The 15,925-nt window shown below is 40.4% G+C and overlaps 1 protein-coding gene across 1 annotated transcript; it reads left to right on the top strand.

Moving 5' to 3' along the window:
- Positions 1-2,767: 2,767 nt before the first annotated feature.
- Positions 2,768-7,673, top strand: LOC125057511. Its single transcript, XM_047661240.1, has 7 exons — positions 2,768-3,830; positions 4,147-4,434; positions 4,507-4,673; positions 5,080-5,846; positions 5,922-6,148; positions 6,644-6,817; positions 6,893-7,673. The coding sequence occupies exons 1-7, from the start codon at positions 3,007-3,009 to the stop codon at positions 7,407-7,409; spliced, it is 2,964 nt and encodes a 987-aa protein (XP_047517196.1). The 5' UTR covers positions 2,768-3,006; the 3' UTR covers positions 7,410-7,673.
- Positions 7,674-15,925: the final 8,252 nt, after the last annotated feature.

Genomic DNA, 15,925 nt, shown 5'->3' with positions numbered 1-15,925 from the left:
TCGTAAAGGTATATGTATTTAACCAATTAATTATAAACACATAATGATATTTAGAGTCAATATTTTATTAATTATTCCATATATGTACCAAAAACGTTATTTAAATTTAAAACTTGTACGGTTCCTGGGTCATCAGGGGTTCGAAATAATAGAATAAATTGAACTTACTCTATATTTATCACTCGCGTTATACAATAGAATATGAGCGGATTAATAACTATTATGTTAATTGCTATATAATAAGTGCAATCTAACAAACAGAGAGAGTGCCTACGTCTGGCTATGCTCCCGGGTTGAAACTCCAACGATTTAGTTAATTACGAATGACTGCGTAGTAACAGTCGAAGAGAGTGCCTGCGTCGGGCTATACTCTCGGGGCGTGACTCCGACGATTGTAGGAAATCGTCATGCTTATATGTGATCAAACTGTACAGCCAGAGCACGTACTTACATAATAAAAACATCACGCTCGCGGATGCTTGAAATGTACGAGCCCTGGCACGTACTTATAAAAACATCACGGTTGTAGATGATCGGAATGTACGAGCCCTGGCACGTACTTGCATATATGGTATCGTGACTTCTGGCAAACCAATGAAAAATTATAATTGAATTTTGACGTCTAACCCTAAGTATATACTATATAGTAGATAAGTAGAAAAGTAGCTGGTGTCCGAGTAGACTTCGCATCTTTATTTTGTTAAAATTTATTAATCATAAAATATCCTTATAAGTGAAATTTTGGTGATAATATTATTAACAAATATCAGATATATCATTGAAAAATGTTTGAAAAACACACAATGGGAAAACTGATCTCCTTTTGATACCTTCCCTCAGTTTCTTTGGTTCTACGCGCTATTTCCACATCGATCAGGAGCTACGATAAGAAATTTTTTTTTTATGTCGCATAGCCCATTTATTGAGGAAAATATAGGCACCACACTACGACCGCGTTGACGTTAATTAATGCGGGTGTAGCAGCAGAACCACATATTAGCTATCACGATCTTGTTATATTAAGTAGCCGAAGTACCAGTAGATCATAAAACCAAGGACAGGAAAATATTTTTTTGGATAAAACCCTTGTACCTAGTGATATTAACTGTGCAATTCTAGCAGGCGCATGATATGTGCAAAAAACGGAAAACTTCCGGCTATGACATCGCATTGTAGGGACCTAAGCGTCTGCAAACCTTCCTCTCTATTTTGTTCAAGGAAAAACCAGTGGTGCCTTAGATTTCTTTCGTAATTTTTGTCGTAAGTTATACGGATTTCCTCATTATATTTTCCTTTGCTATATGTAATAGTTTGAATTGTGTACATCAAAATATACATCAATTGGTGACAGGTTTATAATGCATGCGCATTGCATTGAGGTTCGCTTGGATGACCCTTTTTGAAGTGAAACTTGTTTAGGTGCATGAGGATATTTTTTTTTTACGGATGAAACGCAATAATAATAATATTATCGTTACGAAGATGTGCAGCGTTTTTGTCGAAGAAAAGGGAGAGGGATTGAGAGAGAGTGAGAAGGGCGAATTACCATAATAATAGAAATTCTATTTTTAAAATTAAAATTTCGTAAAGAGAATTTATGAATGATTAGTATTTAATATATTTTTATGCAAAATAATTTATTGAAATTAAAGTGCCACGTGTTTTTACTATCGAAGAATTAAATAAAAACAAAAAAAAATGTAATTTGTAGTAATTTTTAATATTTTAATGATAGTTAAATTCATTAAATTCCTAATATATCTTCCTTATTCCCTCTTAGTTACTTACTTAGAAGTTTTAGATTAGTATAAATATGAACAAGACTTAAAAATTAGTTTGCCAAAGAAGTTTCACTTTTGACATGTGTACCTTTGTACGCACGCACTTTTTTAAATCGTGCTCTCAAATACCTTAAGCAGTAGAACAGATCCTAGGTCGAGAACAGGCTGGCATAAGTCTAACACGTTCGTTCGGACCAAATCCATACTCTTCAAATTATATCTTAATGGCAACGAGAAATCTATCTCACTAGATTATTGTGCAATCGTTTTAATGTAAAAAAATATCAAACATGCATTGCCATCAATTTCAATTCCTTCATTTTGATATTTTGGTGAAGAGACAATTTATTGAATAATTTTTAGAGTTAGTAAATTGATAGCAAGAAAACACGTGGTCGAACGTCTACCCGCTGGTCCGACCAGACATATGCGATAATGGAGTCAAACACACATCCCCAGTCCTCAAGGTATTTCAAGACATACCTATATTAGATTTTCACTTTATTTGGTCACGAAGAAATTAATAAGCAGTCATTTAAATAAAATATGTTATATTCTTGTATAGATCTTTATTTCAGTAAAAATGTATTATTGCCAGTATTATTTAATTATTGGTTTGTCGTGTTTTATTAAATTAATTTAGCGCTACGTGTTCCCAATCGTGTCTACTTACCATAATATTAAGAAGGTGCAAAACGTTATTTTACTTTTGCTTTGATTAAAGGAGTAAACAATTTATTATTCTTCTTTAATATTTTAGATTAATATCTTTTTGTTTCTAGTTGTGAGAAATCGCATAAAGTAAGTAGGTAATATAATAAGAAAAAATAAAGATGAAAACCTTGTCTTCAGAAAAATTGAAGTGTGGCCGGTTACGTTTGTTCAACACTCATTAGTCATCAGGCTGAATTCTGAAGATTTGCCCCGCGCCGCTCGCAGCCTGCGTGCGCACCCAACCCGTGTCCCTCGCCCCGCATCCCGCCCGGCGCCGCGCCGCGCTGCAGTGTGCTTCGCGCTAAGGCCGGCGTCACGACGGCCGGGCACCCGGCCTCACACGTACATGTTTATCTACGCGCCAAGCAACGAAACGATGGCTACATCTCGAATAGATCATCACGTGTATCGCATTTGTATCGCTCACAATAATGCCCGCGACATCGCATAATCGGATAGAGAGAACGAGTGGTAGTGAAGCTAGTCTGACGCGAGCGATGTTGTGCGCGTGATGTGGCGAGCGGCGCTGGTCGCTGGCGCGCTGGTGGCGCTGGCGGCGCGCGGTGCCGCCGGTGGATGCGGTGTAGCAGAGCTGGCGTGCCGGAGCGGCACGTGCGTGCGTCTCGATGCCTACTGCGATGGCGAAGCGCAGTGCCCCGACGGCAGCGATGAGCCACCGCACTGCTCGCCGTGCAATCGCACGTACTATGGCCGCGTTGGAGTAGCGTACGGCGTGGCACTTCGCGGGGCACCGCGGGCACCTTTCCTGTGTCACCTGACCTTCACGGCGGGCGGTGGCGCGCACGGCGATCTCGTGCAACTCGCATTCGACGAGTTCCGAGTGGGGCGCTATGAATCGGGCGCCCTAGACGGCTGTCCCGATGGATACATGCAGCTGTCGGAGCTAGGACGACCGTTCACGGGTGGCTCTTGGTGTGGCGCCGCCGAGGGTGTGGCGCTGTACTACAGCGAGACGGCAACGGTGACGGCGTCGCTGAAGTTGTTTCGGGCTCGGCTGGGTGAACCGTTCGCGTTGCGGCTGCGTTACAAGTTCCTCTCGCGCCGCGATGCCGTGGTGCGCTTCGGTGCGGGCGAGGCACCCTTGGAACGCGGTGCGGTGGCTCCGGGCACATACTGCACGCGTACCTATGAGGAATGTCGCCGCAAGCCGTGTCGCCTGCAGAGTCCAAACTACCCTGGCATGTACCCACGCAACGTCACCTGCTACTGGAGCCTGCGCCAGAAAGACGTACCAACCTGCAAACACGCCATGATATCTGTCCGGCAAGACCACGCGCATAAGATGCAGATCAAGCGATCTATTTCGATGGCGAGGTCAGTGACATTCACGGTCATGGTTTGAAATATTATTCTTATTACAATAGGTCTAAGTACGTATAGTCGTGTTTATCCATTCTCTATCTCACATTGTTTTAATTATATTTATCTATTTTATAGTTAAGACTATAGCTGAAAGTTCCTGAAAAGTTTAATGAAATAATCAGAAACCTTAAATCAAATCAATTTATTCATATAGGCTTCACACGACCTCTTATAAACGTCGCTTAAAAACCACTTTGACTAATTTGTACGGCTTTGAGGCTTAGGCTTAAATATCAATTAAGTAAAGCGAATGTCTCCACACGTTTAGCTTAAACAAAACTGGTCGTGCGGTGGTGGCGTGGCGAGCCTGCACTGGTGAACGCGACCGGCTCATCTTCTACGACGGCGCCAGTACCGATGACCCCGTCCTACTGGAGTACTGTGGTGGGGACTTGCTCCCGCGGGTAGCTTCTCGTGGCCCCGACATGCTCGTAGCTTTTCATTCCTCGCCCTTCAGCGCGCCGCCTCGTGCCGCCCCACCTCTCGCACCATTACGGGGCTTCGAGCTCGATGTGCATGTAATATTTGCTGATTCAGATTCGCTCGACTACGCCAGGTAAATTTCCTCTCCACACTGTTCTTAATTAATCTGCGTCCGCTCGAATCACTCGAATCTTTTGCTTGGTAGAGAGGCACGCAGGTGCGAGTTTCACGTGAAGGCCTCGTCGTCCGACGAGGAATTGAACGGAACCTCTTCGTCCGCATCTAGTCGAGGCCGCCGTGGGCTCATACACGCACCGATTCATACTTTGCCACCGAACACCACGTGCACCTGGACTTTTCACGGCCGCCCCGGTATGTATTTTTGCAATTTGAGTTCTGACCCTTTAGTTATATTTTATTATGTTATTTATTTCCTTAATGTTTTTTAAATCTTTAATTGTCAGCTGCACCAATAGCACGTATAGAAATCGTCCGAGTGGGACTGTGCGACTGTGGCACGACTTCTGTGCTTAGTAGTTCATTCAGATGTAGCAGGTTCTGTTAATACAGCGATCATATTAGCCCACCAAATTATTTTCGTATTTGTATCTTTAGCATAATTTCTTAGGATGCAATAAGTAAATAAATAAATAGAAATGTTAATGATTGTAAATAAAATATGTGTCAAGCAAATATTTCTTCATGAATAAGTTTGAGTCTTGATTAAATATTATTTCTTATGATACGTATTGTATTTTCTATTAAAATTTATGCACAGGGGATCTCGTGTGGATCTATTTCTCGAGCTTCACGCAGTACTCGTTGGTGGACAGCCGCCGCACGGAAAGTAGCGCAACAGATCGGGAGGAAGACAGGGCGGCCTGTGCAGTGGAGTTACGGATCTGGGACGGACCCGGAGCAGACGGCGGAGGCGTAGCATTGCTCGGCCGCTACTGTGACGTCGCACCCGCGCTTTGCGCTCGCGCCGCACTTGCCAACGCCACACGCGTGCCTCGCCCGTGCGCACCTCCCGACGGCTACGTGTCTGCCGCCTCCCTGCTCTCCATCGAGGCTACCACCCGCCCGGGCACCGCTACACATCCGCTAGCTTTCTCGCTGCATTACGAGTTTATCGACGCCCGTCTGGAGGGGGTGCCTCTGCCGATCTCCGAGACTCGAGTCCGCACCGAACCGACCGAGTGCGCTCGTAGGTTGCTGGCGCCCGGGTCGTTTACGTCACCGCGCAACGCACTGTGGTTTGGGCGCGGTGGAGCGCGCCGTCTGCGCTGCGTGTATAGATTGCAGGCGGATGGCGGCCGCGTCGAGCTGAGTGTTCTGGCGGCGGCGTTCGGCCGCGATCCCCGATGCGCCACGAGGCTCGATCCTCTCACGGGGCGTCCGAGCTGCACGCCGGAACCGTCCGATCCGCCCGATGTGGACTCGCGTCCCGTCGACCTTTTGCCTGATTTCGACGATGGTGACGATGAAGTTCCATCGTATTTGCCACATCTTCGAATCTACGAAACGCCTTGGCCGGGTTATCGGGTGAGTCGACAGCACCGAGCGGACGTGTGGTCATCACTGACTCGGACGATTGCTAAAATACCACGGTGTTTGTAGGTGCCTTTGGCGTGCATTTGCGACAACAGTAGCACGCCACTGAGTCTAGCGTCGGGTGGACCAGCCTTGGAGCTGGAGCTGGTGGCGGGAGCCTTGTTGGCGGGAGAAGACCAGCGTCACGTGCATTTCGCAGCCGACTGGCGCCGCGCTGCCGCTCCCGCCTCCTGTGCCTCACGCCGACGTTTGGCCCCACCCGGTGGACATTTGAATCTGTTCTTCCCTTATAAGTGAGACTTATTTTCTGTGCATCACATATTTTTCTAACTAATGAAAAAGTGATTTCAACGCTTTTAAAAGATTTATTTCAATAAAATCAGTGAGTCCGTAATAAATGATTTTTTTTAACATTAGTTTGCTCCTCTTAAAGGAATGTTAAGTGTCCTTCATTACGATTCCTACAAGCGTTAAAATTCTAGCGTAGTTTATCTCATCTAGGACTTACTCCCCGGATCGACAGTTTTTTCCAATGCAGTTCTTATTTACCATCAACAATGATACGTGATGTTTTCGAACTTATTAAATTCGATAGGCATTCAGCGACCTTTTTTTTAGTGGACCAAAAATTAAACACTAGTTACAACAAATAATAGACTTACATATAAAAGCGGTGCCGTCCCTATTGTATTGTGTAAACAAACATACATACACGTAAAAGGCTTAATACCAAATATAATAAAATAAGAAGGAGAAAGTCAATAATATAGAAATAAATATTTGTGTAGTTCCAATCGAATGTCTGAATGTGGCGAGGCGCCATTTCTTCTGATCGCACGAGGCAATCGGTCAGTTTACCTACGTGTTTGGGGCTACGAGCTGCCCAATGTGTCGGGGATCAACGACGGCAACGGCTGCCACACTGTCAACAGGGTCCTCGTGTACGACGCTCACAGTTCACGGTGAGCGAGACGACGATACATCGACCTTGCTAGGCAACAACTCGCTGTTAGTTCTAACGCAAGGCACGCTTGTAGGTTGGTGAAAGCGATCTGTCCCGGCGACGCGGAGGGTCCGGTAGTCCAAGTCTACAGCCCGGAATGGGCGGCAAGGGGCGCGGGGCGTGAAGCCAGTCTGCTCGTGGTGTGGGCGGCGCGCGAAGCTGGCTCGGCGACCCTCGCCTGGATGGAGGTGTGGCGAGCTGCCGGCGGAAACGCATCACTGTGTGCGCGCCCTTGTCCCTCACTCGCCGCCTGCATGCCCTCCGCGCTATGGTGCGACGGCGCGCCGGACTGCCCCGGCGGCGCCGACGAGGCAGGCGCGTGTGGAGCCGGAGCTCGACTGCTGGCGGCCCTGGGTGCCCCGGCGGCCGCGGGAGCTGCGGGGGCTTCAGCTGCGGTGGCCGTGCTGGTTCTGCTGGCGGCCGTGGCGCTACGTCGACGGCGTGCCCGTCGGGGCAAAGAGCTGCTAGGCGCGGCGGCGGCGAACCGTGGCCGACGGCTTACGGAAGAGTTGCTGTACGATAGCTCGCGTGCGTCTTCGCTGGCGTCCTGACGGCGCGAGCGCTCCGTCGAGTACATCCACGTGGATCGCGAGACCACTGTGTGACGCCGGCGGAGCGCCCTCCTTGCCCTCTGTGGACACTCTATGACAGTGCCGCTCGAGAACACCGAAAATTTCACTGCCGTCTGTAAAGTGTATAGTTTTATCGACCTTTGTATGCGAAGAGCCGAAGTGACCGTGAGAGTTGTGAAGTGTATAGAGCCACTGATTGTGGCTCGTGTAATGTAATATATTGTAAGTATGTCTTCAGTAGTGCAGAGTAAATGTAAAGTAGAAAGCCGCGGGCGTCGATGCGCGGAAATTATTGTCTCTTGAGTTGTTCAGTATTGTATGATTTCGATGATCTATCCCGTCCCTCATTTCGTTTAAGTTTACACAACTGTGTACAAATGATACAATTAAATAGATCGAATTTATGAATGTCATGTTTTTTATTTCGCTATGAAGCCTTTTTAACGGTGGAGGAAACACCGTACAAAATTAAAATGGGAGATAAATCTACGATGCCTTTCAGAATTAACCACTGATAAATAAAAATAATTAAAAAAAGTTCTGTCTTATTTAAAGATTTTATTTGATATTGAAATTCCTTATAAGAGCAACTTGAATTGAACGAAGCGTTTATTTACGTTATTGACTGCAAAATGCAGTAATAGTCCAGTCAGTCAAGACAATTAATTCATTATAATTCCAAAAGTTTTCAAATTTTGATGTAAGGTCGGGAGTGGTATTAAAACAAACTATAAAATTTTGCAACCTGCTCTGCGGTCCGGAACATTGTTAAAAATGCAATAAATGATAATTTGCTCAGTTCTTGAGACCAAAATTCCAAAAGTTCTGCAAAGTTGGAGTGGTGTTAAATATATTATTTTACATCACGTGTCAAATTTGCAACCAATTTAAGTGTACGGAACATTTTTTGTTATTAAAAATTAATGTTTTTCTTTATTAAACTGAAGGAAAACGTTCCAAAAGTTTTGCAAATTTGACAGATATATCGAAAATAAAATAAATAACAAAAAATGTTCCGTACACTTAGGTTGGTTGCAAATTTTATACGTGATATGAAATATTATATCGAAAACTTCCCCAAGTTTGCAGAACTTTTGGAATTTTTTTCACGACCATACAGCAAAAATTAATTAATAATTGCAATTTTAACAATGTTCCGGACTGCGGACAAGGTTGCAAAATGAGATTTATTGTCGTCCCAATGTACCATTCCCTTGACCGAAGTTTGAAAACTTTTGGAATTATTATCAAATTTTCGATTTCGAATGTCTATAATGACTGGTCTATAAGTTGTAAAGGATGGTCTGTTGCCAAACGACGTGCTTTGGCAGTTCAATTCTCGAAAGATGAGTCGTCAGTACGTTGACACGGTTTATATGTGACTACGGATTACGACGACCTGCCAAGGCAAGATAGAGTATTCAATATTATTTTCTAATAGTCGGTTGTATAAAATCACATATAAAAAAATACTATTTTTTTTTTAATTTAAATTGAAGTTTTTTGTTTTAGGCATAGACAACTAATCAATCAACGCCTAAAAACACTTCGTCCGCTCTTGCAACATTTAGCATAAAAGCTCTTCGGTTATGGGCGCTTTTGACTGGCCTTTTGATCAAAAACACCCTGAATCTGGGCAAAATAACAAATGTGTTGGTTTGACCTCAGTATTAACGCATATGGCTGGACCATTAATCAGCTGAGTAACATACAGCCAGCGATACCGAAAACCTCGTCACAGAGATTTACAGCCCTTCCGATAGCTATGGAAACAATAAACAACTTACATTTCCGCCAGATCCGCGTAAATTATCCTCTCAAAAGCTACAATAACTTAGTATTAATAGTCATGGTTAATACCATTTTATTACTATACTTAAAAATATATAAGGTATTTATACGCTTTATATAGCAGTTAACGTTTCTCAATCCTTTTTATGTTGCGACCCACGAAAAAGCCAAAAAGTTCAGTAAATCACTCTTGCGATCCCGTCACTGTAAAATTATAATAATATGTACATAGCGCGCTATTTTTAACGAATCTGTGCCTATATCTAGTTTGTATTTATTATTTTTCAACAGATTGCGACATCCTACAACGCTATTATAGCTCATTTGACCTAAAGTAGTAAGTCACAGTTTATGACTAGATGCTGACACAACCAAGCTATAATTGTAACTTTTGTGTGTCCTAAGAAGATACATTCATATTACTATAAGTGTAGTAGGGCTTCATGTTCAGTCTGAGCTTATGGAAACCAATTTATTGAGTTCTAATTACGAGTCGGGAGAGCTCTGATTGGAAGCATTCATAGAGAAGACCCGGCGCCTCCAAGGAACACTTTGAATAACAATCGGCCGCACTCATTACCACAACTGAAAGCACTAATGAGCGATAGTCTATAGATATTCCTGAGTATTAAAAAAATAAAATAAAAAATAAAATAAAATAGCCTTTATTGCTGAACTTATTTTTACAGTAATTTTTCTTACAAATACGTTTATAACTTTTAACAGTTTCTTTTCTTTTCATAAATCCGGTATCGGTAAACGGTCGTTTCTACATTTCAGCTTGTCTTTCGACATAGGCCTCCTCTAAAGATTTCCACTCTGTTCTATTTTTCGCTATGCGCGTCCATATTGGGCCCGCCACTTTTTTGATGTCGTCCTCCCATCTTCTAGTCTGTCTGCCTCTGTTTCTTTTACTATCTCGTGGTTGCCATTCTGTTATTATTCTCGTCCATTTCTCCTTCTTCTCTCTTATCATATGTCCAGCCCACCTCCACTTTAAGCACCTGTATGTTGTGTATGCATTCTTAAATTTTGTTTTGTTTTTGATACATTTTAGTTTAACTCGGTCTTTTCTTTTAATTCCTATTGTGCTTCTCTCCATTCCATTCTGACAAACTTTTATTTTCCTTGCTTGTTCTTCTGTCAATGCCCATGTTTGGCACCCATATAGTAAGCATGGTAAGATACACATATTGTATATTCTCCTCTTGTTCCTCATAGACATATCCTGGTTCTTCATGACTTCACTGAGTGACCAATATCTCTTCCAAGTATTAGTTATTCTTCTTTCTATTTCTTTTTGCATACATTCCTCAGTAGATATTAACTGTCCCAAATACACATACTCCTTTACATACTCTATTTCTTCATCATTTACTGTTATGGACTCTGTTTGTGAGGAGTTAGACATTACTTTTGTTTTCGTTAAGTTCATTGACAGGCCTGCCTTCTTACTTTCTTCCGCTAACTGTTGCAACATTTCCTTTAGGGTTTTCGGGTTTTCCGAAAATAAGATTAGGTCGTCTGCAAAGCGTAGGTGACTCAGATTTTCGCCATTTATATTTAGTCCTTTATTCGTCCAATCCAGATTTCTGAATATCATTTCCAGAACTGCTGCAAATATTTTTGGTGAAATTGGGTCTCCCTGGCGTACACCTCTCTCAACCGGAAATTCTTCGCCTATAGATTCTAGTTTTACTTGTGCGGTGCTTTTTGTGTATACGTTTTTCAGTATCCGTATGTATTTTGCATGTACGCCTTGATCTTTTAGTGCGTCCCAGATAAATCTATGTTCAAGTGTGTCGAATGCTTTGTTGAAATCCACGAACCCTATGTAGTAAATTTTGTTATATTCTTTAAATTTCTGGAGTATTTGTCTAAGGGCGTGTATGTGGTCTATTGTTGAAAAATGTCTACGGAATCCAGCTTGTTCTTTGGGTTGATTTTCTTCAAGTGTGTTTGTGATTCTAGATAATATTATTTTTGAAAACACTTTGTAAATATTGGACATTAAACTGATTGGTCTGTAATTTGCTATATCTCCTTTGTCACCTTTTTTATGTAGTAGTATAATTGTAGATTTTGTCCAATCCTCTGGAATGTTTTCCGTTTTGATAATTTCATTAAATATATCTGTAAGTCTTGGAGCGATTACTGGTAACGTTGCTTTTAGAAGTTCGTTTGTAACAAGATCAGATCCAGGGGCTTTATCGAGTTTTTGTGTATTTATTGCTTTTATGGTTTCTTCCTTCATTATTTCCGGTATATATTCTTCATTAGTTATTTCGTCGTTTTCTTTTATAGTGTCTTTCTCTTTTTGACTTCGGTATAAGTTTCGGTAGAATTCTGTAGCGATTTTTAATATTTCGAGTCTTTTACCTGTATTATTGCCATCTTTCTTTCTCATACTTGGTATCCAGTCCTTTTTGTAGTTTAACTCCTTCAATGCCTTTTTTATTCCTCCTGTCTTTTCTATGTAACTTTTCATTGTATTAGATCTTTTAGTTTTTCTTTCTTTCCTAAGTTGTTCACTGATCTTTTTGCTTACTTCTGTTACTCTTTGGCGGTTTCCTTTAATTTCCTTTTGTCGTAAAAGTTCTTTTCGTTCTTGTAATAATTGTTTGATTGTAAGTGAGACTTCTTTCTTGATACTTTTGTTTGTTTTTCTGGTTACTGTTTTTAGTTGATTTAGTAATAGGTTGTATTTTTCTTGTATCGATGGATATTCTTTCTTCTCTAATTCCGCGGCATCTAGAGATGTTTGAAGATTATTAAGTAATAGTTTAGGGTCACCTGAGTATTGTACCGCTAATTGTTTATTTTGAAATCGTCTTGTTTTCTTGAACATTCCTGACATCGCAACTCGAACCATCCTATGGTCTGTGTGGAAGTTTAAATTGTTTATGATCGAAATGTTCTTGAAGGCTTTTCTATTATTAGACATAATAAAATCGATTTCATTCCTATATTGTCCATTGGGTGAGATCCATGTCCATTTTTTTGATGGTTTCCTTTTATAAAAACTGTTTAGAATACTTAATCTGTTTTCCAGTGCAAAGTTTACTAGTCTTGTTCCGTTTTTGCTTCTATTTCCATACCCATAGTTTCCTATGGTATTTTCTTCCCCACTATTTTGAATCCCAATTTGTCCATTAAAGTCTCCCATCACGATGACGTTTTTGTGTGCGTTATCAATAGCGTTTTGGAGATTTTCATAGAATTCCTCAATTGTTTTTACGTCCTCTTTTTTATCAGATTCAGTTGGTGAATATGCCTGTATAATAGACCATCTCTCTTCTTTATCTCCGTTCACGGGCAGTTTTATATTAAGGATTGCAATACGTTCCGAGAATCCACTAAGTTCTTCTATGTTGTTGACTAGATTTGCTTTCACCATGAATCCAACTCCATACAGCCCGGGCGTCTCCCCTTTATAATGTAGTACGTATTTGCCATGGTTTTCTATACCTTCTCCAAATCTGCGCATTTCGCTAATACCTATAATATCCCACTTTAACTCTTCTATTGCCAGCTCTAGTTCTTGGAGTTTTTCAGGTGTTCTAAGAGATCGACAGTTAATAGTTGCTATGTGGATGTCATTTACTTTGTTTTTCATGTTAGTGTTATTTTTCATGTTAGTGTTATTTTTTTCCTTTAGAGGGTCGTGGTCATTTTTCCCCACGATGACCAGTCGGCTTGGGGAAGTATTTTGTTTTGTTATTTTATGTTGGTTCATGTTGAGCTGTTTATTTTTCCGTTTACCGACAGTTAATTGTTATTCTTTGTTAGTTGTTGTCTTAGCGGGAAAAGACGAAAGAGAATTAGCTCTAATCCTCATTACGTCGAAAGCATTTGGTCTATTGTTAATCGGCGGCATTAGAGTTTGTTGTTTCCTTGGTTGAGCATTGTTTTGTGGGGATGATGATGTTTCTCTTTTGCGCTTTTCCTTATTTATGTTAGTATTTTTTTCTTTTACTACTAGTTTGTCAAATTTCAGGTACGCGATATTTCCCTTTTCTCTCTCCTCTTTTAGCTGCGCCTGCAACGTTTTCCTTTTCTCTATTACTTCCTTTGTGTAGTCTTCTGTAACATATACATTTTTGAAGTTTTTCTTCTTTCCCATAACTTCATTCTTCTTCCATTCGCTCGTAAAGGAAATCAGAATTGGTCTTGGTTTTCCAGAAGACTTTCCCTTTCCTAGACAATATATTTTGTTTATCTCATGTTCTTGTAATTGTATGTCAAGGTCAGTTTTGAAAATATGTATTGTATTTTGTATTAATTCTTGTGTAGACCTTTCGCCTTCATTTACTCCAAACATTATCAAATTGTTTTGCTTCTTTCCTCTTTTTAAACTTTCTACTTCCTTTTCGAGATTTTCTACTTTTATTTTTAAGTTTCTATTTTCTGTTATAATAGGTTGAAGTTTTTCGTCTAATCTCTCCATTATATTATTTGTTATCGAATCTTTCAATTCTATTGTTTGGTTCAAGATTTCATTCTTCATTTTATCAAACAATAGTTGAAACTGATCCTCCATTCTTGTAAACTAAATCTGCGTGTTATGGAACGTAATTAGTGGTAGTTTTTATTTACTTGCTCTGGCAACACTAGTTAGCTGTTACTGTGACAAGTGTCAATGTCATTGATCTTTTGTCTATGCTCAATATGATTGGTGAATTTCTAACCTCTAATTATCACTTTTTGGAGATACTTTTGTTGAAATTCAAGAACTTACGTGATATTGTGTGAAATCGGTAGTTCCACTACACGGACGACACTTCGATTTGTGTTTTGTGACGTCGCAGTCTCAAGAACAGTGTACGAAATTATTTTTTAGCACTCAATATTACGGAGCTACACAATTACGATGCTTACAGTATGACAGCCGGAAACGAAGCCCCTGAGTATTAATGATTTATAAATTGAATCTTTGATAGCCTCGTAGACTGTAATAAACTTGCAATATCTGTAGAATTAACAAACTGTTTACCAAGAAATAGCGACATATTTTTATATTATTTCTATGTGACGTTTCAGTCAAAAGTTTGTAGGAGTTAGATACTTTTTATTATAGTATAGAACAATGTTACACTGTAAGAAAAATCGCCTTAGTACCTTACTACTACGCCAATATGACTTAGTAGTTATGTAGGTCAACTCTTACATAGTGTACATAGTACTGTATCTACGGTATATGCTAGAAACTCTTTTATCTAAAATGTATGACAATTTAGGTAAACATAAATATTACCAAAAAATACAATAAAAAATACCAGACATTTTTGTTAAGTAAAAAAAAAATTATCAGCAAAACAGTGGATTAGGTTCGAGATAGGCACTTAACAATGCTTTCTTTAAAACCGATCAGCCTACTACCGAATATACATAGGTATATCCAGCTCCGGATAGGTAGTGTTTAATCCGTTAAAATCGTGAACAATTCGAAAGAGAGGTGCCTGAACTCCTTGATTGGTTTTTGCAGAAAGAATTTGGAAAAAATGCTGATTTTAGACCTTGGGAATGAGTAAGGGATGACAATTTTTATGTCCTGTAAGAGGCGACTGCCCTGTACTTGATTATTTAGCAATTAATACAAGAACATAACCGTTGATTTGGTTAAAAAGAGATTAGGATACCCTCGAAATTTTTCTGAAAGTGCAAAAGCTAAATTCAATAACTATTATTAAAATACTATATTCAACGTCGTATAATTTACATTTTACAATCTACACGTACCTTGTATATTACATACGTATATTATTGCAAGAATAGTTGACAAAGGCCCTGTAGGATCGTGGCGACAAACGCGAGTGCTATTCGACATAAGCCGGCACTCGGCCGCTCTCACGACAGCCTCCCACAAAGGAATCCTCAATATCTGCATATCTGTGGGCGCGGTGCGTTTGTTATTCTAATATCCTACATATGTGCGGGGACGTCTTGTTACAATTTAGCTACTGAAAACTGAATAAGCTGTTACGAATTCTTTTATTATAAAAATCTATAAGAAACATTAAACTAATACTGCCAACTTGAGGCACATGTAACATTTAGCTGTCATATTTTTGTAGGCTGTATTACTCAATGGCTTATTATGATAAATTTTTTTACAGTGATTATTTGTATGTCTAGTTGTGACTCAAGAGACAAGTGCAATGACGATTGGCTCTCATCCAGCGTTGTGTTACAACGTTTGCCAACAAACCTGATTTGAGCAGAGATGTGCAGTAAAATGTACAACTGACAGACGCTCAAAGGTTTTCTCACGGTTATGAGAGCCATCCTGGCTTAGTGCACTTGGTAATATCAAAATTACAAAATTGACTTCTATTTTTCCTTACAGTAGTCGTAACTGCCCCTGGGCGTTATAGTACATTAACAAAATATAATCATAAATAAATAGATTCATGTACCAATATTATGGACCAGATCAGCTTTTATTTTGAGGTAATTGCATGAAACATACAGCATCATTGACCAATCTACGAGTAAAAAAATATATTTTTTTACAACCTACAGCAGTTTGTCAATGCGCAGATAGCAGTAGAATTCCAGTGTATGCAATCTATTTTAACTCAAAATTAACAAAATGAGCTGTTTCCCCCTTGCTTTACAACCATCGGAACTAATTCACAGAACTTTTCACATTTGGAACGCATCATTTAAGTGTAACCTGATCTTAACAGTGATCCGATTTCACC

The sequence above is a fragment of the Pieris napi genome, chromosome 16, assembly GCF_905475465.1.
Source record: "Pieris napi chromosome 16, ilPieNapi1.2, whole genome shotgun sequence".
Taxonomy (NCBI): Eukaryota; Metazoa; Arthropoda; class Insecta; order Lepidoptera; family Pieridae; genus Pieris; species Pieris napi.
The sequence above is the reverse complement of the archived record's forward strand: the minus strand, read 5'-3'. Positions and strand labels throughout refer to the sequence as shown.